This window comes from Acanthisitta chloris, unplaced genomic scaffold (genome assembly GCF_000695815.1).
Source record: "Acanthisitta chloris isolate BGI_N310 unplaced genomic scaffold, ASM69581v1 scaffold45547, whole genome shotgun sequence".
In the NCBI taxonomy this organism is placed as follows: Eukaryota; Metazoa; Chordata; class Aves; order Passeriformes; family Acanthisittidae; genus Acanthisitta; species Acanthisitta chloris.
Window position 1 is genome coordinate 1 of NW_008681813.1, and position 24,302 is coordinate 24,302.

A 24,302-nucleotide genomic window follows, 5' to 3' on the forward strand; every position below is an offset into this window, starting at 1 on the left:
CAACCTGGCTGTGAACACTGCCAGGGTTGGGGCAGCCACAGCCTCCCTGGGCAACCTGTGCCAGTGTCTCACCACCCTCACAGTAAAAAACTTAGTATCTTGCCTAAATTTCCCCTCCTTCAATTTGAATCTGTTACCCCTTTTCCTGTCACTGCAGTTCCTAACACAGAGTCCCTCTCCAGCTTCCTTATAGGCCCCTTCAGATACTGGAAGGCTACTATGAGGTCTGTATCTAACTTAAACCTCCCCTGACACAGCTTCATGCCATTCCCTCGGGTAAGCCTATTTAGTGAGAAGCTGTAATAACCTAAATCTATAACCTAACCCTAAGCACTGCAGCATATAGCAAACAAGTAAATATTTTGCCCACAAAGCGACTTTTCAATGTGGTCATCATTCACAGGTTGACAGGTTGTTCCAGTTGTTCATCAGTGACTGGCTTCTCTTCCTTCTTGCATTTAATCCCAAAGAAACTGAAGAGTTTCATTAGCATTAGATCAACAATCTCCTCTTCTTCTGAAGCCTAAAGTAACAATAAGCAGTGGGTTATTTGGACATGCAGACCAGAAGTGGATTCAGTCTCTGCTGAAGCCAGAGCAAGTTGAGAGAGAAAATCTCTGCTAGAGGTGAAATAAGCCAACTTTCCCTCTAAACAGAGCACAAGTGACTGCCAAAGCAAAACATCGTGCCAATATTTTTATCCAGACAAAAGCCCCAGATGAGCATGGGTGAGCATGGACACTACAGAAGTTTTGGCTCTGTCAAAACCCACAGAAATCCTGCTGCAGGAGCCTGGAGGTCACTTGCCAGCTCCCATACAGCCAAGTGGTATATACAATGAGCCACCCACCATTTCTAGGTGAAGCAAATGAGAAAAACTGAATATATCCTGTCTTCTATTGACCATGTCCTCTGTTTTCACCTCCTTTGACTGTATTTAAAACACTGAGGAATTCTGGGCAGTGCTGGAGTACTAAGCTGGATTTCACACCACACTATCAATAGCTTGAATGGATCAGGCACTCACAGTGACACTTTTAAAAGGAGCTGTAAAGTCCTCATGCACTTCAGTAGCAGTTTTGGCACTGATTTCAATATAGCCCAGCACAAGCCTAAGACTTTTTTTGCTGGATTTAGTATGTGAGCAGAAGGCTACAAATCAGATCTTGTACTGAATCTGAACAGAGACTCATCTGAACAGAAATGGACAGCATAAATCTGGGAAATCTGAAGTGTGCTTTCTGAGCAAATACTGACTTAAGAGTTGGACTGAGTTTACATGTTTTTAATCCATGGTGGAATACCTAAATTATGAGTAAACATTGAACAATAAATGTTAAATTTATTTTAGAAAGCACAGATGAACACACCTGGTAGTGCTTCTGCTCCTCACTAAAAGCAACCAGAATCACTGAAATGAACAGATTCAGCACCACGAACGTCATGAAAATGATGCAGGATCCAATTAAGAAGGAGCCTAAAATTGGATTGTAGTCCAAGACCTGTAGTATTCATAAGACATCATATTGTGATTGTAACAACAAACAAAAAAGCATACATACATACATACAGACATACATACATGCAAGCAGTTAAGACCCAATAAGGAGTTTCTCTTTCAAAATCCTGTGGCTAATAATTATGCTATATGTATTATGCATATATATACACATTTCTCCTCTAGTCACTGTAATGTGCTGATATGATATAGTACAAAGCAAATAGAATATTTTATATATACATGTGAATATGGGCAATCTTTGGGGGTTTTAAAGTATTTGCATTTGATTGCAATGGTATGAAAGCTTCACATGAAAGTTGATGAGTCTGGAGACCTCTGTATCCACAGAACAGCTGGAGTTGTCTCATGCTTCAGCTTTCAAAGTATAGATGAAATCTCTGTATGCATTTATTTTGTTCTATACTTTACAAAGAAGCCCAGTCAGACTGTCATGGACACATATAAACTAAGGGTTTTGAAAAACCCAAACCCCTAATTTTCATGTAAGCTGTAACACAGGAATGTATTTTCATGATTAACTTGAGTGGGATGTAGAGGTGAAAAACTCTGCACCCAATTATTGATCTTCAAAGCTATCCATATCCTGTTGGATCCAGGGTCTAAAAACCTCCACCAAGAAGGACTTCACAGTCAGACATGTCCAAGAACTAGCTTAATGCACAAAGAACTGCTCAAAGTGTATTGCAGTATTTGAAAAAACTTAACGAAAAAGTAAAAAATAACAAAAACCAATGTAACGTAGTTTCCCCATGGAAGGCCTTGCCTTTCTTGGGAAGCTGGAGAGGATGTTCAGAACAAACACAGGGCATAGCTCACATTTCTGTATGTAGCTTTCTAACTAAATTGCTCAAAACTTTCTGTAATCAATAAGTAACATAAGTTGTTGAAACGTGAGCAGCTTTCTCAATGAAAGGTTCATTATGAGTCTCCTCATGTTCAAAATGGGATGTGAGAAGGATTTTACTTTTTCTTGTTGAGAGAAGGTGGTTGCTTTAGGAGGCCATGGAGCTTGCAAAATTAGATTAATGTTTAACACTAATTGAAAGTCTTTCTATTTGCTGGGTCAAAGCATATTTGATAGCTGAGACGCTAATTATAAGGCAATACATTTCTCAAAATGTAGAAATAGTACCTCCTCATAGTTGAAAATTCCCAGCTGAAGGCTGACCATGGTCTCTGCTGAATCAAATAGAGTTTTATAAGAGTAGAGCTTCCAGCCAAATATCAGGTTTGCCTGCAGGGGACAGAAGACACATCTTGTATCATGATCAGAGTCCTTGCTGTAAAATCAGCTAAAGACTGCTGTACTCAGAGAAAGCTCTCCCAGCTTGTCACCAGAGCCATCAACCACGTTTGTGTGTGTGGTTTGTTTTGGTTTTTTTGATTTACAAACAGGGGAGACACCAGACAAGGTCACAGAGGGAGCCTAACATAGAGCTAGAACTTGATTCACACTTTCTGAACGTGTTTAGCTCTAAGACCTTCTATCATGTATATGAGAATGTCTTATATCTGCTCAGGTTGCCACTTGATATGTAAAAACATGACAGAATCAGGAGAGTAATTTAGCCCATCTCCAAGGAACAGGTTTAGTCCTGCATAATTGACCAAATTAATCATAGTCACAAACACTTGCCTTTCGGTGCACAGATCCTTCCAAACAGCCAATCTCCTTGTTTGCCCTCAGTAACCAAGATGCTGTTTTGTTAATTTATACCCTGTGGGCCTACTGTGTCTGGTTTAAATGGGGGCTGTTGCAGTCTCACCTTTTTCTCCATCCTCCTACCCCTTTCTTTCACAGCTCCATCATTTGCATGGTGTGATAACAGCCTGGGTCACGGGACTGATCTGATCATTTATTTTACCTGACAAGTTTGTGGCCAAAACAGTGTGTAAAGCTACTCAGTTGCTTGAGGGAGAGACGAGGAAGAGAAATCAGGCAGTGTGACACTGCAGCAGGTCCTGTTTGTCACAGAACTGCCATTTACAGGACAGCTTGGATTTGGCTCAGATGGTTTCCACTTTTTCAGTGATTTTGCAATTAAGATGTGCTGAATTTCCCACATCACCCTGCCAGAAGATTTACACAAAACATTTCAGCTAAAACATTGAATATACATAAATAGTTGCAGTCCAAGAATTCTTTAACCTCATTAAAATGAAAATATAATTGCATTTGCATAAGTATTCCTACAATAGGCAAAAAAATAGTTCTTTCCCACTTAAAAACTAGCCAAACAAAAAATGGCACTTGCTGCAATCTCCACAATTTAAGCTTTATCCAGGAAATTATTTTTCCTATACTTCGTTCTTTGTCACATCTGTTACACATAGAGAATCCTTTGTTTTCATCTCAGTGTTTCATTTTTTACTAAATTTCACTTTGCAAAGAGCAGACAAGTGGATATTTTAACTTCTCTTTCACTCAGACAGAAGACTTGGGCTCCAAGCTGCTAACCTAAGATTTAGACAGGCAGCTTTATTCAGTTTTACATGGCAAAGCTTTGTTGCTTTCAGCATTCAGAAATAATTCATCTAACCTGACAGTACCCGGACTCAGACTGCAGACAACAGAAAGCACAGTGGTACTCACAGCAATGGAATAGGCAAGGAACATGATTGCAATAACAGTGATGAATCCAGAGATATCACCCCATGCCCTCCTTAGCGTTGAAGTGATCATGTTTAGCTTAGGGTTGAGCCTCAGGAGATGCCACAGTTTTACCGTGGAGAGAAGCACCAGGAATGCAATCAGGTAGCCAAGAACTGCGTCAGCTCTTGCTGTTTCACTAAAGCTTACAGAGCTGTTAGAAGTAAAAAGATAATATGTCATAGACTGTGCACACAGAAGCCTTTGAAGTACATGAATGGGTATACTGGAAAAGCCAGTCACTCTGTCCTTGGATTTGGTGGAGACCTAACTTGGGTTCCTGCTTGACTATTCCCACTTGTACTTCCTACTGTGTGCACACAAAAATCTCACTTATGCATGGCAGAGTTTTTATATCAGTGTTAGCTGGAGCTGAGAGAGGGACTAGGCTGTAGCCCAAATGCTGCTGCTTTTTAACAAGTCATAGTTTAAAGGCAGCTAATGCAGCTTTTATAAATGTTGTGTGCTAATAGAGCACAAGACATGTTCCTGTGTGGTGTGTGTGTGCGGCATTAGCAGCAGGTTAAAGGAAGTGCTTGTGCTTTCTGCTCAGTCAGCACTTGTGAGGCTGCACCTGAAATTCTGAGCCCAGTTATGGGCCTCCCAGTGCAAGGAGTCATTGAGTCCAGTGAAGAGCCAGTGAGATGGTTGGGAGCTGGGGCACAGGACATATGAGAGAAGAGTGTGGGAGCTGTGTTTGTTCAGCCTGGAGAAAAGAACGCTGAGAAGGCTTCTATGCTGTCTCCAACTACCTAGTCAGTGGTTATAGAGAGAACATAGTAAAACACTTCCTGAAGGTGCACAAGAGACAATAGCCACAAGCTGCAGTGAGAGGAATTCCAGCTGGACATGAAAAGAACGTGTTTTTCTCCCCACAATGAAAGTGGTTCAGCACTGGGGTCCAGGGAGGCTGTGGAACCTCTGTCCTGGAAGATATTCTTAAGTTCAACCAAACAAGGCCCCAGACAACCTGATCTAACACCAAAGGAGGGAACTGGAGCAGAGGCCTCCAAATGTCCTTTCCTTTCAAAATCAGCCTGTGATTCTATCACCTTTTTTCTCTGTGACCTTTTTTTAACAGATGTTATAATTTTTCATTCTGTACTAAATAATCCATTATTGTCCTCTAACCAGAGGCTTTTTGCAACAAAGAACAAGGCAGATTATGTGCTATCTGGGTGGATGTCCTGTAGCAGAAGGGCTTGTTTGGTTCAGAAGAGAGTGATGCAGACAGGAAATTAGCAGCTAGGCAAGGGCACTTGGTGCTCAAGTCTGCTGGATTTTATTAGAGCAGTATCAGAAGAAAATCCTATTGCTGACACAAATCTAAGCCCTGAAATTCTTAGAGGCTTCATGAATATAGCTGTATAGGATAGCAATATTTAGCACAGACAAGCTGCTGGGAAGAGGAAAAACAGACTTATTTCTGCCTAAGTAGCAACAACAAAGGTTGCACTAAATAGCATTAGTACTTACTCCTCTTTGTGCTCCTGGTAGTAGCTGATGTCTCGGGTCCCAAGGACTGTTCTCTTCACAAACACTGACAGAGCACTCCAGCTAATCAGTATAATGGCTATCTCCAAGAGATTCCACTTGCTGTGGAAATATCTCCATCTCAGACTCCTCATCAGTTTTCCCTGTGAAAAGAGGAGTTTTACTCTCTCAGTCTCATGACTCCATACCATACAACACATCTCTATAGATTAGGGCTATCCCCTCTGCAGTAAAGCAGACAACTGTGCATGATAAAACTACACCTTGAACTAATTTCTCATCTTTCTCAAAAGGAGCATTCCAGCCAAATGAAGTGTTGCCTTCCTATTATTTAATACAGATGTCGTGTCTGATTCAATCTTCTGTTGTTGTAGCAGCAGCACTACTGAAATCAAGTACAGCCCTAAAGCTCTTGTAAGTGAAATCAACACCAGGCACAAGGTGATGCTGTCAGCTGAAATTTCCATTGGGCCTCACCTGTACTATCATGTAGTACACAATGAAGAGGAAATAAATCACTTCTGCTGCCACCACAAAGATGTGGAGACTGTTGGTGTACGGGTACAGCCGGACACTCTGCAGCTCTGCACTTGTGAAGAAAGCCCCTAAAAAACAAACAGTGTTCACCTCAGTGCTCTGATAATTACATCTTTCTGTTTTCATTCAAACAACATCAGTTCACCAGTAAGACTTTGTACTTGCTTTCACATCAATTTGAGCCTGAATCCAACTGTCAAACTAAGATGTAGATGTGATCATGTGAGTAGCCTTCTAAGTGTTCTTTAAAATTTGCCTCTAATAGGAGTCTCAGTTGATGACTTTTAGAGTGTTAGTGCTGTCTTGTGTGATAGTATGATACCAATCCCAGCAGGGCTGAGTTTGGATTGGACTGCAAATGCAGGAATTTAGCAGGAGGACTTGGGGATGTAAAGCTGACTCTCATTCTAAAATGGAAATGAGCTCAGTTTTGTGGGCATTTTGGGCATTTTGCAATACTGGGACTGACCTGGGAAGCTGCTGCTCAGACTGAATGTTTTTCTACAGCCCTTAAAGCAGAATCTGGTTTCACTATTCTTTTTGCTGTATCCAGATTATGTATTATATGATTACACAGCTATGTACTAGAAGTAATCTGGAATGAAAAAGACAGACTGTTATTTGTACTTTTTGTCTTAATATTGTACCAGTCAGTTGAAATGATATGAAATATAGCTTTTTGTTGTTCCTGTTGTGAAAATTCTGGAGATTAACTTTCAGTACCAAGTTTTCTTCAATCAGCAGATAACCACAGAATAAGCAAACAAGGTATTCCATTAGGGTCTGTTTTGTTGTGATCCTATGTTTTTCCTCAATGGTTTATAAAATTTGCATTGATTCTGTCATTATTAGATTTACTAAAACACTTCTGTTTACTGAATAAAGAATTAGGAAAACACTGACAGCATGTAAATCTACCTTCTGCAGGGGCATTGCTTGCTGTCTTCAGAAAAGTGTAACTTAAAAAAGGATCTCACCTAAGGCATTGCTTTCAAACATCAGACTTATAATGCAGAACAGGTTCACATTGGCATTGTAGACTGTAAATTCAACAAACACTGCTCTGGTGAATGTGTCAAGCCACACGTTGTTTAAAAGGTACTGGAGAATTCTGCCAAAAAAAATGTGTAGCCAGTGATCTAACTCACAGTAAAGAGACAGTATCACATGGAGGATACACTGATGATTTGCAGGAATACAGGTGGTACCTGGAGGCATTCTTAGGATCAGTTCCCAGGTGAATCACATATCCTCCTCCACTGTAGATGGCAAGTTTGCCCCAGGTGGGGTTTCCTCTCAGTTTGGACTGACTCTGGTAGTGCCATGCTGAGCTTAACTCAGAGGTGTTATCAAAGCCTGAAGTATTCCAGTGTTCCCCATAAACTGATGTATCTTCTGTTTGCAGGGAGTATGGAGCGTGGCATTCCTCAATTACATGCTGGATTTTGGGAGAAATAGGGTAGGTGTCTCCTTTCACTCTTACTTGGCGAATTCGAGCACTACCCACCAGCTTGGAATTGCCATCTGTAATGAATCCTAAACAGGAGATGGAAAAGAGCAGCACTGGCAATGTGACAGAACTAGTAATATTTCTTCATTACATTTGTGAGTCACTGCTGCACTAATATTTTGCTGTATATTCTTTTCTCATAAACACTGGAAGCAAAATATTAATGAAAATTAAACCCTCATGTTGATTTGAACCGAGTTCTGAGATAACATTATAAAAGAGTTCAGTATCACGACTGATCTGTATTTTATACAGAAGGAAAGTGAGGCCTGGGGGAGGAAAGTGACTCACTTGGAGTTCCACAGCAGAGTAGCTTTATGCAGTGTTCATGTAGCCTGTCATGTCCAAAGAACAACTCTGCTGAGGTATTTCAATATTTACCCTTAAATGTGAGCTGGAAATGGGTCACATTTTACTGATAGATAGAAACATGGTGATATTGCATAATTTGCCTTCACATTGACCCAAGCCCTGATGCAAACAACTCTCCTGATGGAAAGCTTTATGGTGCCACCTGTCTGCCATTCTCTTTTTTGGGGATTATGGAAAGAAACATGTGTCACAGTGATGCATTTATCTGAGTATCTGGAGTAAGTAACGTAAAATGTGAAAAATGTAATATTACAGCACAGATGTTTTGTTTTATACTTAATGTAAGGAAAATATTGGGACAAATTTGACTTGGGGTCAAGCTGTGGGTTTTTGTTACCCACTAGTATTCATATTGTAAGATTCCATGAGTCTTGTACACTCACAGTCTCTTTCTCCACTCAAATATGCATGTGCAAGTTAGGGATATGCATAAAAGATAGCGTTTCAGGATCTGGCAAGGGAAAAGGAAAGAACATGACTCTGCACCTTTATATGATCCATAAAGATTTTTGAGTAAGGTAGTGTTTGCCCATGTGAAGAAATCCTGATAACTGTAGACATCGTGGAAACCATCTGTAAAACTCTCCTCAATGTGTTTGTTTAGGTAGTAGGAATTGGGGTCTCTTTGCCCATAGGCAACCAGTAACAGCATCCATAAAAAACCCACATAGGCTGGAAAATAACAGGAAGAGACAGCAAAAGTGAGCTCTGAATTAACACCACTGTTCGAAATAGATTGCATGAATGATTACTGCTGTCATCACTTATTAGGCCGAGGAGGTGCTTTGCTAGACTCCTAGTGACCAGTGCTAATGGATGTACACAATCTGTTTCAATGTGCTGCAGTTTAAGCATATTTGGAATATGAGTAGTGGTTGAGAAAGTGAGTGGGAAGGATGTCTGAACAGCAGTAGTCATGGCAGCTCTAAATAAAATGAGTAGTCTAACTTTGTTCCAAGTGAAGTTGAGGTAAATTTTGCCAGTGATTTTAGAGGAAAAAAAGCCATGGGTATAAATTATTATCTATAGATACTATCTGCTTTTAGAAAGATGGCCTTCATCTGCTCTTTTGATTTCAGCTTCATTTAGCTGTCGACTTCCTCCTTCTATCCTTTCTATTTTTTCTCTGATGTGTCTGTGATGTTTCTTTACCATAAAATCAAGCCTTGGCTGCACTTTTATCTCCAGCTAACATTCCCACCTCCTTGCAGCTCCAGCTGCCACGGAACAGCCTGTCTCTACATTGTAATGGCTGGCAGAAAGCTGAAGATATGCCAAAACTTTGTCACCCAAGAGAACAATATTTTCACTGATGTAAAAATACTGATGAGTACTGCTGAATAAAACAAGATAATCTACATATGGAAAATACCCAGGATTTCTCTGATGAGGGCAAATGCTTTCTGCTCCTTCATGCAGCTGATTTTCATCTTCTCCACATCAGCTGCAGGAGGTGGTCGGTAAATATTGCTTCTACTGTCCCTTCGGGCTCCAAAGAGAGGGTGTGAATCACCTGTGAGTGAGAGCAGTAAATCCTGGAATTAGTCAACAGATTATCCATGTCCTGCTTTTTGTTTCTTTTGGACATTATAAGGAAACATTTCTATTTCATGCTTTCCTGTAGGAAGACAAAGGATGTGATTTAAACAATTAGCATAGTAAGGCAAACAGTGTGGAGAGAAGGAGCTCAGAAACACAGCGTTGGGTTTAGGACCAGGTGTAGGTCCAGGTGTCTATCTCTCCAGGCTGAACATCTCAGAAGGTGATGCATTCAGAGCCTGAGGCTGATCAGGGAAGAAGCTGTAGATCAGATAACTTTGCTATGCCCTAGGCTTCCTGTCTCCTAGGGAAGGCTTTTTTTAGATATGGTTATGATTGCAGAAGCCACTGTTCAGCTTTTGGGAGTAATACAGATAATTGTGGTTGTGGAAAAGTATGTAACCTGAGAACGTTCACATAAGACTTAAGGGAGGTGGGAAATTTCCTTGAGAGTTTTTAATCTGCTTGTCAGATAAAGATCTACCAATCTAGATGAAGAGTGTGTTTTGCACTGGGTCACGTTTATTTTCACTAGGTTGTGGAGTAGTTACAAGTTTTGTTGCAAACCATGCCACAAATACTGAGGTGTCTGCACAGATTTGAAACAAGCCTCCTTGCGTATCTGATTTTTCATATGTCTGATGTGAAAGCTGAAATATTTAAGCTTGGTTATTGCAGACTAATAACTGATTCATTAATTTTGATTATAATGACATCAGTCAGTTTGGCACATATTGTTTATTTCTTTTCTAGATGATTCTTGAATGTTGACAGACAGAAAAGTGATGGACTATCCACTAGTACAATTCTGGATCTTGTGTAAATCAATATAGGTGAACACTTCTTTTATCCTGACATGGGCAAACCAGGGAGGGAGGGAAGTAAGGAGTCAAGTTTCCTGGCAGCAAGCAGGTCTGCAGTAACAGGGACAATCTTACAACAGGGCTTGTATATATATTTGCAGCATTAAAAATATAAACAAGGAGGTATTATTCTTTTGATAGAGAATTACTTCTGTTCTATCTTTTTGACCTTGTGGTTTTATCCATTAAGTGTTCTGCAAGGTTTATCCAACCTAAACATATTGTGGTCTCTATAATTTCTGCAACTGGCACAAAATCAGTTACTTAGGTTTGTTTTCACTTTGACCTCGATCTTGGGATTGCTAATAGGTAGGCACATACTCACATGCCTGTGGATTTAGTGATTTCTGCTAACCTTGTCAGCTCAGATTTGGGTATATAATCAGTGAAGTTCTCAGTTGAGCTGAGCCACATATTTATGCATAGAGCACTCCAAAAGCTTGGAGAACATTTTCATAATGTCTCTCTTTACAAGCAGTTACCTGGTGCAGACAAAGGTCCATCAATAGCTGTGTTTTCTTCATCCTCATGTTCCACCTTCTTTAGAACCAGAGCAAAAAAAGCAGCAAATCCCAGCACCTGGAAAGAATCAGCTATAGGCTCACCATATGCCCATTTCATATAAGGAAGTGCAGGATTTGACCTGGGTCTCTCTGGATCCAGGCACTGCAGGGGAACAGTTGTGTTTCGGATTTGTTGAACTCATGCAGCTGAAGCCCATAAACAAGAGACAGGTGCACAGTGCTGGGGTCTGTCCAGCTAAACAGATTTTGCCATGTGACACATCTTCCCTGGCCAGAAACCTCATCACCTATTAAACACTCACAAAGCAAGGGAGATGAATCTACTGGAGTGAACGTCAGCAAAATGTCAGAACTCTGTAAACTACCTTCTAGCTCTTGTTTTAAGGGCAAAGACTTCCCATTTTGTATCTTAAATCATGTGGTGCTTTAGAACATGTTACACTGTCTTCCTGAAACGGTAGTAGCTAAGTTCATCTTGGCCAGTGGTTGTATTCCCGAGGATCTCACCTTTAAGGGCTGTGTGATGAAAAGACTTTCCAAGAAGGAGATGACCATGGAGATCAGCCACTTGATGGAGTTCTCCTTGCCATAATGCAGCCCATAGAGCATGGTGAAGAACCCAGACACGGTGCTGGTGGCTGCAACAAGGAACCAAGCAATGAACACAAACCACCAGGGCAGCCCTTTGGAAGAAGAACTTTTCTTGTCATCACTGGAGAAGTTTGGAGTAAGGGACCACCTTGAGAGCCAACCAGAAGAGAAAAAAATGAGTCTGTGGTGGAACAGGAATCAAAATCACAGTCATCAGGTTCACTGGGAATAGGCAACATATCATGGTTTAAAATCTCAGTCAAAATATTCTAAATTCTCTTAATCAATGCAGTTATATAGGATATATGGATAGCAAAAAGTACAGTGAGGAAAAATATGAAAAAGTGTGCAGAGATCAGCTAAAATCAAAATAAATGTGATAGGCTTATTTACTCCACAGTTCATGCATCACTGAAGCTCCAGTAGAATTAGAGACAAAGAAAACCATGAGTGCACTTAAGCTGCTGGATGCATCTCTTCTGATCACCATAAAGGCCAGAGAGATAATTAGTGCAATTGTTTTCACTGCTTCCAACTTTATTATCATATTCCACTGAACTATTTTGGTCTGCTTAAAAATTTTGGTTTTATCCATACATTTTAAGAGACTTCTGTGACTTTGGAGCTTGGTGACTATCCCAGGCCTTTACTATCATGTGGCATTGTATTAAAACTTTCCATTTTGGTGGCAAATATAACAAAGAGCAATGATCTGTCATTTTTGCCTTTTTGTGCAGTTCACAGTGCATTGAAATTTCTTTGCTGCTCCTACAATAGCATAATAGTAAGACTTATTTTTACAGTTGTAATAATAGTTATCTAGTACATATTAAGCAGTAATTATTTGGGCTCTGTCATCCTGGCCAATTTTGAATTCATGACCTGAATTTACTTTTACTGAGAATGAGATGAGAACTGGATTACCCCTCACTGATGGATGCTGATGAGCAGATTCGGTTCTCCAGGAGGGTCTTCATGTGCTGAACCTGATGAACAGCTTGTGTGTAACTCTGAGGCATCTGAAATTTATGGGGCCCCAGTAATTCCAGCTCCATCTCTACGTGCTGGAGTTGTGTGTACAAGCAGCGATTGTAATCACTGTATTTCAGTCGCTCACGAGTTCTCTTCTCTGGAGTTGAGCTTCTTGTTTTTCCTGCAGGCAAAGAATTATTTGTTTTTAGAGAAAGTAGCTATTCTTAGATTAAAATATCCTGTCCAATACAAAGGGTAGTAGAACTGGAGCTAATGATTATGAATGTGACTAAGTGAAAAGTAACATTTGAATGCATGTGTAAAAGCAGCTTTAGTACCAGAGCTTAATGCTCTTCTGCTGGAATGGGCTGGAATTGTTGCCAGAAGGCAACTCAGTTAAACAGCAGTCCTAAAACCTTAGTAGAGAACTCAGATTAGATCAACTGTTAATTTGTTCATGGTTTACCTGTGCAATTAGTAGCTTGGTACACTCACTGAAAAAGCCAAATGTGATCCTTAATGAAATCAGTGGGATTGTTTACTCATATATTCTTGTTTAATTGAAGATAAATTAATGCCTAAATTGAGAGTCAGACTGAAAGGAACAACAACACAAAGCCAGTAAGTAAAAAAAAGGACAGGGTAAAAAAGACTGTGAAACAACTGATATTGAGAGCCTTTATGTTATTAGATACTGATCCTGCTCCCAAGCCAGACTGGTAGCAAACATTTAATTCTGTAGCATAAGAAACTGAGATTTTGCTGTTGTCTTTACTCAGTTGGGTGCTCAGTGGTGCACAGTTAAAGGACAAGTGGCAATGGGCACAAATTAAAACAAGAGAAATGCTTCCTGAACATAAGAAAAAGGCTATTGGACACTGGAGTAGGTTGCTCAGAGAATTTGTGGAGTCTCTATTCTTGGAGAAATTCAGCATCCAGCTGGATTTGACCTTGGGCAATCCTGCTCCAGCTGACCCTGCTCTGAGCAGGGTGGTGGTCTAGGCAATCTCCAGCAATCCCTTCCCACTTCAGCTATTCTCTGATTCTGCAATTGCCTCTGAGTCACAGTGCAGAAGAGCTTGGGTCATCACATCCAGTGCTACCATCATTTCAACTACAAAGCTTTCAGCAGGCATGTCACTGTGTGTTGTGTACCTTGTATATCCCTAGCACCTAATGTGACAATTGTAGGTCCATCCTTCTTGCTCTCATCATAAAACCCTTCCCCAGCTCTGTTCTGCTGGCAGATGATGTCCTCAACAAGTGCCAGAAGTGTGTTGATGTTAGCTGATTTTCCAGGGTCTGATACTGAGGTGAGAGATGGAGTCCTCAGGGTTTTGAAGAGCAAGTTGGCAATTCTTCTTATGTCCTAGGAAAGACAACAGCAACACAGCAGTGACTCTGGCTGCAGTGGCTTAAGCTGATGTGATCTGACAGCATCACTGGCTGGGAGCTGCACCAGTTGCTAAAATCTCCAGAATGGATAAGAATAGCATATCCCACAGTGCTGGATGTGACAGGCAGATTCAGTGAGTTCAGCAAGACAGCTTGCAGGGTTCAAAAGGACAGCTTACCTGCCTGAGGACCTAAGCTGACAAAGATGGAGTCTATGATACCTTTTATCTTCACTGTCTTGCTTAGTGTTTGTTTTAACCCCTGGATACACTGATTTGATCGCACACAATAATCGTGCAAAGGCTGGGATGTACAAAGGCAGATGTTAATTAAGTTGAGGATTGCATTTAGATGGGCAAGTAAGTGCTTTGCACCAGTGGTTAATGCCTTTTCTCTTCAGACAGCCAAAGGGCACCTGACAGTGAACCTCTCTGCTGTGCAGCTGGGGAAGCTGAGTAGTGTGTGGCAGAAGAGGGCAGTGCAGGACTCACTGGGGAGCAGCCGCAGGGACTTGCCTTTGTCACAGCCTCTGGAGTGAGCGACACAGCCTCGGTGGCCCTTGGGGTGGGAGGTAGGCTTGGGGACACTCGGCCGTTCTTTCCTGGCTTGTTCTCTCTCCTCTGCTTGGCTGGCCGGGGTCGTATGTTCCTGAAGATCTGCACAATGAGCAGGTTGATGGGGAACATGAGGAGGGAGCTCTCAAAGCCAATCATCACTTCCTGCCATGTGAACTCGATCTTACCTGCCAAGATCAAATGGAGGGGAGGAGGAAAAATAACCCCGTGTAAAATAAACCATCAGGTCTCTCTCTTGTGAAAAAAACCCTTTTATTCAATTCTCCTGCTTCTAGATTCTGCTGTCTCTCTATTTCCCTGCCCAAGCAATGGTGAGGATTGTTACCCAAGTCCATTTTCTGCTCAGCTGGATCCTTTGGCACACCCCAGAACATGATGCTGGTCAGCATGGTGCAGAGAAGCAGTGAGAAGCAACATGACACGCGTTGGGCTCGTGTGAAGGAGCTGCGTGGGGAGCGGCTGAACACCGAGTACCAGATGTGCCCATCCTGGAAACCCTTAGAGGTCTTCATGAAAAACAGATTGCTGAGAAGGAGGAGAGGGAAATCAAATGGAGAGAAAGGAGAGGGAAGGATAAAGCCTGTAGTTCAATGTCCTGACCTGATCATGCTTCTAGGCACTATTAGAAGAAACAATAAGTATGAGAAATTACCAAATATCATGGCTTGATTTGCATGGAATGGTCATAGCTATTATATCCTTTCCTTTTGGCCATACCATGGAGGGAAAGCTAATCATGAGCAGTTTCTATTTAAATTGTGAAGCAAATTGCACATAAGACAAAATGCTTGGGTTTCTGGAGGTCTTGTCAGGCTATTCCTTTAACACCAATATTTCCAGTGTGGTACTATTGGTAGGGCAACAATTAGACTTACTTAACCATCCTTCCTCTTTTCCTTGTTCAGAGCCCTTTAAGGGCATTGGAAAGACCTTTATTATTTTCATTTTTCTCTGAGGGCTTGGTCTTTTTTCTCATGCTTGCTTTTCTAGACTGATTGCTATCAAGAGTTAAAAGGCACATAAAATAGAAGGTACCTGAACTGCTTCATGTCCTGTTCTGTAGCTACTGGGAACACTTTATCAAGGACACATTCTCCAATATCAATGGCTAGCCAAGAGTTACAGAGGAAGTACCATTTCTGATCCCATGCCAGATCATGGACTAGTACTCGATTCACATACCTGTTGGAAGAACATACAAGGCACAGTCATATGTTACAGAGTGGTGTGAAATTCAGAACTCAACAAGACTCTGGAAAGCAAACTCTGGTCTTCAGCTTCTTAGGGTGTTCTGTGCCTTCTGTAAGGCACAGAACACATCCCATCCTGTACTGGGCACAGGATATGGGAAGCACTCCTGGTCCTGCAGTTTAGATTATGATTTGATCTATTCTTCTGCAAAAATGAGAAACTAACACTTCTTTCCTTTCTAGAATTGTAGGAAGGGTACGTTTCATGTGCTATAAAAGGAAAACTGTTATAATTTGAAAGAAAAATTTGTGGATCTCCACTTACCAGGATGGGCTGTCCCCTGAATTATCATGCCACAATCTAATACTCTGCAGTTCCCCAAGAGGGAAGAAGGTAGAGAGTAGGAAAACATCCACTCCTCCACGTTCAAAGACTGGTGTATCAGGATCAGTTAGGTGGTGGGGCTCACTCTCTCCTTCCAGCCCATAAAGGGTGAGAGTCACCTGGAGAACAAGATGGTAAAATCAAATCTCAATCCTATGTATGACAATTCCTCTGGCATAGTCTTCCAGCTTTCATCAAATCTAAGGACCTTCTGTCTTAAACAGTAGATTTGAGCTGTCCTGATTAACAGCCTCAGGTGCTCCATTATTCATCCAGTTCTCTAAATGAGTGCATAACCTTTCTTCCCACACAGTGCCACTGATACCTTGGAGGTTGTGGCTGCGCCACGACGGTGTCCTGTAAAAACTGTCACCAGGTAATGATACTGAGCAAAGGGGTCATTGTCTTCCAGGACTGTGATTTTCACCTGCAGAGTGATACAATACAAGCAGCATGTTAGCTGTCCTGTCTGTAAGTGTGGATTCCTGAAGACTGAGTAGGAATTTGTCATCTTAGGAATGTTTACTTGGCAGTAAACAGTCACAGAGAAGGGAGTAGGATTGATTGAAGACTTGCTATTAAAACAGGGTAGACATAGTGGGAATTGGCCTAAATATATTGTCTTTATTAGCTGAAGACTTACTTTGGCATCATCCTGGATGTCTTTCCTTCGAGCCCAAATAACTACCAGCACATATATCAGAAAGATGCATGCTACAGTTGTCACCACCACAGGATTGTCCACAAACGTAACAAATAGCTGTGCAGTTTTGCTAACATCTATGGCATTGGGTATGACAAAGAAGGAGCTCCCAAAGAAGGTCAGATGGTTGCAGAGGCACTGTGTGCTTCTAGGATTTGATTTGGGTCCTACCTGAAAACCAGAGGAATTTTTGGATAAAACATTTGTCTTCGAAGTATTGGATGACTTACCAAGCAAAGGAAAATACAGTGCTGAGATTGGTTAGTGTGGAGAACTGCTATACACAAAAGAATTGTTCAAGTCCCAACAAGGAATATAAATTCTAATATCTAGGCAGTAACAGGCATTACAATAAAGTATGGCCTTGTCAGAATGGTTCAATTTCTTCTTATATAGAAGTTCATCCCAAGAAATAGAAACAGAATTGTTGCTTGAAGCTTAGTTCAATATGACTAAACTTTTTCAGTTTATTGAAACACCTCAGAGTGATCTTGTTTCATGGTGTGAGTTCACTGCTATCATTTTACTATGAGATGGTGGTTATAGGGGCTGGTTTTGAAGTATATAATACAAACATTGTTTTGTTTCACTCTACTTACATGACATCCATAGCTGTTCCAGCTCTCCTGGCGCTCATCCCAAAATACACAGCGGGATGCAAAGCAAGTGACACCTATGGTTAGCCCATCATAAACTGTGGAATCCATTCCCATATCTTGCAAAACCATGAAATAGTATGTTCCTTCTCCAAAAATGAGCTCTTCTGGGCTAAGAACCCAGGTGTTTGTCTCACCTTGAACACAAATATTTTATTTTTGATGTATATATAGAAATGCTAATTCAGAAATATGCAGCCATATTGCATATAATAAGTAAACAAACCAAAGAAACAAATATGAAATAATTCTTAGCAACTCGTGGTTCCAAGCATGCCACTCTCTGCTCCTGTTAGTGAACACTGCATACTAGAGATTGGAACCCTGAAGCATGACAGACTGAAACTCCTTTGAGAAGTTTTTTTTGGTTAGATGCCTGAACTCATGGACAAGACACATTCTGCAAGTTCATGGGTTGCTAGCAAGTCATCTTACCTCCAGCAGTTTTCTTATAGAACAGATGATTTTTCATATCGTAGTTAGTTTCATTTGGGTGATAACCATACCCCAAGTAGAGTATTAGTGGAACGTCGTGTTCAGATTCCAGGTAGATCACTATAGATGTGTTTTCTGAGGTAACGTTGACTTGGAAAGTGCTATAATTGCCCAGATTCAACAGAACCTTATTTTCCTGAGTTGCTGAAAGCCTTGGTAACATGATCTGGTTTTAAACAGAAAGACACAGGTTTGAATAAAGCACAACATTTTGCTTGTAGCATGCAGCCACATGCTAGATTATCTATTTTCATAACATCAGGAAAGCATGGCCAGCAGAAATATGAGCTTCAAAGTAATTTTCTTGGTAATGTCAGCTAACCTCTGGAAAGTTCATTTGAAACCTGTGTAAGCTCATCACAATGTCTGTGATCCTTTGGTGCATTTCTGAGCTAAGAGCTGTGATTATGACTGGGACATTGGCCACATGGAGTGCATGTATCAGTGATTTAGATGTAAGTTTATACACCTGCTAGGAAGTCCAAACAGCAGTACTATGAGCAGTCAGTTGTTGGATGATGAAATTAGGCATTACATCGTGTTTTGGGATCACTGTAATCTGCAGCATTTTCTACAATCATTAGCATTTAAATGAAGACTAAGATATTCCTTTTTAAGAAAAGATAGAAATATTTGTTATTTCATTGATCACATGACACAAATCCTTCCATCACAAATGCATTTGCCATGAACCCATTATCTGATGTAATGGACACTACCAGCGTCTGCAGTCACCTCACAGGGGATGATAACACAAATAACAGTTCATTAACAGAGAAAGGGAAAGAAATGGGTAAAGAGGGAGAAAGATGCAAAAGAGTGGATTTACCTCAATGTTCTCTTTGAGGTTGCTGATTGGTATGATCAAGCCATCCAGACCAGTCAGACTTAGACCTCCCACTGTTCCACTGATGTCAAAACCCATGTCACTGGAGAAAAAGGGATTCACAGCAAAGCTCACCATCTGTTAGCAAAACATTAACAATCAGATGACTGAGCTATTGTCAATATTTCACTATATTCACACTCTAAATTGCTGAATAGTGAAAGCTGGAGCTCAGGCCCAAACAGGACTTGACTTCCATGAAGCCTACATCCAGGTCTCTGAGGTAAGTCAATACAAACCTTGAAAATTATTTTGATTCTGAAATATGACATATACAACAATACTTATTGTTTCCATACATTGTAACCCTTTTTTAGAAGAGTTGGTAAAGATGCAATGAAAAAAATGTGTTTGCAGGTATTGTAGGGAACTCATGAGAGGGTCAAATCAACCAGAGAGGCCTTTAGAAAACTTACTATAAAAATATGACAATTTTGTGCCATTTATTGTTCTGAGGGAAAAAACATCATGTCCTAATTCAGATGAGGGACATGTTCCCATCAGGACATTTGTCTCCTGCAGGGTCTGAGTGCCACACACTTGTATTTCTAACTGGGATGAGAGAGGACTGCTGGAGGTTGGTTTGAATGTGATATGGACTCTGAGCTGTTGCATCCTCTTCAGAGCATAAGATGTAAACAGCAAATAGGAATTGATTGACTCCATTGCATTCTCTAGCCATGTATAAATCAGAGTGTGAGAGGCTGATGGGATGAGGAATTTAAGCTTTCAGTCCTTCTTAGCTTGCTGAACCAACCTCATGCAATTAAAATAAATCAAGCCTTTTTTGACCAAAAAGATTTCAAATTATTTTCTTGTCGTGACAGAAGAGATGACTTGTGTGCTTGTGTGTTCATTGTAAAAGGAGAAGAGATTCTAAAGCCATTAGATCAGGAACGTAAGTTGAATATCAGATTGAGTCAGATAAAAGCTGTTTACTTGCCCTTATATCCACAGTTTCACCATCAACTCCTGAAACACTGAGAGAGGAAGCAGGTGGGAGAGTAAAGCTGGCAGAGCTGGAATTGGAGATGTTAATGGATGTGCCATCCATGTTTTCTGTTTGTAATCTGTCCAGTTAGGGTTGGACACAAGCAAAACAGAATGAAAGAGAAATTAAAAAAAAAAAAAACAACCCTAAATAAAAGGGAAAAGCACATCAGAAAAAAAAACCAAACATCAATAGCACAGACTTCATATATAGAGAAAAAGCTTTCTCACTTCACGAGTGTAACTTAGTTGCTAAACTATTTCTGACTCTGCCAGTAAAAACTTTGCACATGAATCCATCCCTGACGTAGTGCTCCACATAATGCTATCACAGAAGCATCGAAAACGGGGTGGAATTGGCATATCTGGATAGAAAGTTGTACCCAGCTAGGTGTGCTTAGGTGAAAGACATAGCTGGTTTCTGTGCAGACATGCTCTTGATTTGAATGCACAGTTTGATGTGGATGAAAACCAGGCTCTCAGGGAACAATTTAGGGATGATTATAGGGAATGGAGAATGCTTGTCGGGCTCCTCAGGATTAGATTTGCTTCTGCCAAGCTGGTTACAGTTCTATATAACATGTCATTATTGGCAACTTGGAAAAGAAAATAAACCTTAACTGGCATGACATGAGTTTTCTACATAATTTCAAAGGCAAATGACTATTGCCTTGTCCTGAAAATGGTAGTAAATTCTCTGTTAGTTAGAGACACAGCATGAGAATTTCTAAGGTGACACTACTGGAGTCCAAGCTGTTCTTATTATGTTAGTAATGACAGCCTCATTGCACTGTTGAAGTTGTCATTACGTTACAGTTTTTAGTTGGGTGGTTCAATTTAAGCACAATAGAATTAATATTTGGAGCATATTTGATTAATTCCCAGGAAGCTCTGTGGGAGACACTGTAGCTGTTACCTGTGCATATACATCGTGGCAGAAGGAGTGGTAAGGACTGTTGGTTCACCATCCGGTGCTTTCCCAAACAGAAGGGCACTCTGTAGATTTTCAACTGTATTCAGGAGCTGGTGTGACACTGAACTCTGGGAAAGGATTAGAGAAGGAAACTTGCAGCAAAGGTCCTCAGAATCATTAGCTGCACATTTATATTTGCTTCCTTTTAATTTTGGTGTCTTACAAAGCTGACAAATTTGGAGCTGGGCTTCTTAATCTCTGAGAGAGCTGTTCTATCTGCAATTCAGTTCTCATTGAAACATTGCAGACAACAAACGTCTTACAGGTTTTACTTTGATATTCTATTATTTATAACTTCTACACATTGAAATCTGAAGCATTACAACCATGACATCAATCAGCATATTGCTGCACCTCTGGACATTAGTGCCCTTTGGCTGCACACTTTAGTGTTCAGTTACTTGGAAAAGCAAGACCTAATTCCATATCAATTGTGTGCTATTAGTGTGTTATCCTGGGGGAGCTTGACCAGTTCATAACCTTTTCTCTCAGGTTAGATTTATTTCATGCCCTACTCCCTGGCAGTGATGAAATTAAAGTGCATTCAGCCCATGAAGCACACAGAGTCAGCTGTGAAAATTCACATATAGATAGAAAAGGGTAAGACAAAATAAACATGTTGCATCATTCTGAGTAGATAATCAGAGTGGGATTTCTGAAAAAGTGTAAGCAGCAACCAGAGTTGATTCCAGCTGTGAAGCAGTAGTGGCAATCATGAATACTGAATACGTGTGGCTTTATTGAATTAAGGGGACTAGAACCAAAGCTGAAAAAAATTCTTCACATTCTTATCATCCCTTAGAGGTCATGCTCTGTTCTCCAGTATTCTGTCCTGTTCAGCTTTAAATGGGTGGCAATCATGAATACGGAATACCTGTGGCTTTATTGAATTAAGGGGACTAGAACCAAAGCTGAAAAAAATTCTTCACATTCTTATCATCCCTTAGAGGTCATACCCTGATGCTCTGTTCTCCAGTATTCTGTCCTGTTCAGCTTTAAATGTAACAAATCTTAAGATTCATCTTCGTGAGCAGACGTTCAGTCTAACAGGTCTACCTGGGGAGAAGTTTCCTCTGATACTCAAGTCCCTCATGGTGTGACAGTGAACCCTCCCTAGTACCAATTGAAAAATACAAGAGGCAGCAGAGCTCTTAAAAACCTCCAAAGCAAACAAAAGTTCACACACAGTCCAGTACAAACTGGATCTAACCAAAATTACCTGTTCTGCATCTGGCACTGAAGTGTTCACAGCTCTGATTTCTACAGAAGCTGTAAGAACATTGCTCACTGCATTAAACAGATAGTTGGCTGCTTCCTTTAACTTCTGGTCATCTCTGCTGTGCTCTGTGTTTACAGCAAGCAAGGAAGCACTGACATCTTTCAGAGTGTTGCTAGCTTCCACCTGCATGACAAACATGGGGAGAAGTTTATATGACAGAAGTGACACTTGTGCCATTTACTGAATATTGCAACATCAGTAATGTCATGGAACTATTTGTGGGTAACTCTGTTTTTACTATAACTATTTGTGCTGGGGGAATACCTCAAATGCTGATAAAGATGATATACTAGATGACACAGTAAAATGTAATACAGACCTGAAAAATGCAGCCAGCTTCTACAGATCTAATCTGTAAAAAAGATTAGTAACATCTGAAGGAAGCTTTGCCTGTCAAACACTGGGCAAGGATGCAGTTTAGATGTACAGTAATATAGTGAATTAGGTTTTACTTTTGGGTGGTCTGTCTAAAAAATACCACCCTATTGTAACCACATGTGCATTTTAATCTTAGTTTCCACAGATCCTATTGGATTACCAGCACGTAATGCCTTGGGCCTTGTGCTGTGCTAAGTGCCAAGGGAGAATGAGCTTTACAATTTTTGCTTTGTGCCTGAATGCAGCCAGTGATTGCTTTGTGGCTGTGAAAGCACTGCCCAGCTGTGAAAGCACTGCCCAGGGTGGTGAGGGAGCCAAGCAAATTTATTGCAAGCTTGGACACATCCAGTCCCACAGCCTGCAAACACTGAGCAGCCTTACTGTAGGGTGAGGGCTGAATCTGAGCTATGTTCTTGTCTTGCCAACGTTAACCACATACTGCTGAAATGCTCCCAAGCCATTGTCTGGCTCCAACTCCATAATGCATCAGAAATCAGGACAGCTCTTTTTACTGCCTACATATTTGGGAAACTTACCCAGTGACAGTTTGTTCTGTCTTCCCATGTGCTCACCCGTTAAGCATAAATTGCTTCATCTACTAATAATGTCATGTTGCCAGATAAGATTCAAGAGATACTTTTGTGAGACCAATCTGAACACTTGTGCCCAGTTCCTCTGGGTACTGACTTGTTCCTGCCTCACTGACAGTTTGCCCGTGTCCGTTTTGTGCAGTGCCTGGATCAGAGACTAATGGATCTGGGAAATTCTAGAAAAACTCTCCTGGGCAGCTCATCCTCAGGGTTCTCAGAGTGCTTTACAAGATAAAACATACATCCTAACATGTTTCTGACTAAAGGTTAAAGTTTCTATCTCAAAAATGTATGATAAATGTAATGGTCATAGCTGGGATTGTAGAGGTTGCTAAGACAATGTTTGAGAGTTCAATTCACTTACTCTGAACAGCAAAATGTATTCCCTCCTGGTCAAAATACACATGGGTAAGAACAGACAACTGTAAGGCACTGAAACTCTTCCAAGGTCAATGGATAGAGTCTCTACTGTTAGTGTGAGGAGATGTCAGATGAATTGCTTCCTACCTGTGCTGAGACAGACAGCTCCTCACTCCTGTGAGTGATTTCTTTCAATACTTCTGACATCTTCAGAGCAGTCTGCATTGATGTTACGTTAACAGCAGAGAGAGTTGTCAGCATCAGCCCTCGGAGCTTGGGATGAAAAGGGATAATTAGGCAAAGGAACACGATGCTAATTAGGACTGTGCAAGCAGTGCTGTACATTGACAGCCAGGCATGCTGCAAATTATGCAGCAGAGTAAGACTCCACAACAAGGATCATTTGAAGTGCTATTAGGTCTGCTGACAAGATGCTGCTTGCCTTAGTAATTGTATAATCACGAGCTTTGTTACCTCCCAGCACAGAGAATTTATACATTTCACATCCATTAAGAGCAAGGAGAGTTACTTGTGAGAATTTGTACTAATGCACGTGAATTACTGTGCAAATGCCACTTCCAGAGAAAGCACAGCCATATATGATGGATGTTCTTGAAATAATGAATCATAATTGAAGGATACATTGTGTGTCTGTAGATCTTTTCATCTGAGATGCTCAAAGCACTGTACAAATATCAGCTTATTCTCATGGACAAATGAGAATTACCTGCCATCTAGTGCTCTTGGGCAAAATTAGATGGGATGTTTATCCCACAGGAGAGGCCATTTTATCGATATTTTGTGGAAAATCAGGTTTAAATTAACTAGTTTAAATCAATTCAATAACAATTGAGAATTAATTGTTTCACTGAT

At 40.7% G+C, this 24,302-nt stretch overlaps 1 protein-coding gene across 1 annotated transcript in view; it reads right to left on the minus strand.

Moving 5' to 3' along the window:
• Window positions 1–397: 397 nt before the first annotated feature.
• Window positions 398–24,302, minus strand: part of PKD1L2 (polycystic kidney disease 1-like 2) — a 39,518-nt gene continuing 15,613 nt past the window's right edge. Inside the window, exons 17-43 of the mRNA XM_009078219.1 lie at window positions 23,577–23,702; window positions 22,042–22,224; window positions 20,766–20,890; window positions 19,803–19,929; window positions 18,803–18,937; window positions 17,914–18,139; window positions 17,422–17,615; window positions 16,763–16,993; window positions 16,445–16,546; window positions 16,060–16,238; window positions 15,580–15,726; window positions 14,870–15,069; window positions 14,485–14,711; window positions 13,730–13,943; window positions 12,564–12,755; window positions 11,519–11,760; window positions 10,970–11,066; window positions 9,458–9,598; window positions 8,572–8,757; window positions 7,412–7,739; window positions 7,181–7,314; window positions 6,144–6,271; window positions 5,649–5,809; window positions 4,116–4,326; window positions 2,655–2,756; window positions 1,371–1,502; window positions 398–523 (exon numbers count right to left, since the gene is read on the minus strand). Of these exons, the coding sequence (XP_009076467.1) occupies window positions 398–523; window positions 1,371–1,502; window positions 2,655–2,756; window positions 4,116–4,326; window positions 5,649–5,809; window positions 6,144–6,271; window positions 7,181–7,314; window positions 7,412–7,739; window positions 8,572–8,757; window positions 9,458–9,598; window positions 10,970–11,066; window positions 11,519–11,760; window positions 12,564–12,755; window positions 13,730–13,943; window positions 14,485–14,711; window positions 14,870–15,069; window positions 15,580–15,726; window positions 16,060–16,238; window positions 16,445–16,546; window positions 16,763–16,993; window positions 17,422–17,615; window positions 17,914–18,139; window positions 18,803–18,937; window positions 19,803–19,929; window positions 20,766–20,890; window positions 22,042–22,224; window positions 23,577–23,702 (4,596 nt within the window). The remainder of the gene's footprint in view (window positions 524–1,370; window positions 1,503–2,654; window positions 2,757–4,115; window positions 4,327–5,648; window positions 5,810–6,143; window positions 6,272–7,180; window positions 7,315–7,411; window positions 7,740–8,571; window positions 8,758–9,457; window positions 9,599–10,969; window positions 11,067–11,518; window positions 11,761–12,563; window positions 12,756–13,729; window positions 13,944–14,484; window positions 14,712–14,869; window positions 15,070–15,579; window positions 15,727–16,059; window positions 16,239–16,444; window positions 16,547–16,762; window positions 16,994–17,421; window positions 17,616–17,913; window positions 18,140–18,802; window positions 18,938–19,802; window positions 19,930–20,765; window positions 20,891–22,041; window positions 22,225–23,576; window positions 23,703–24,302) is intronic.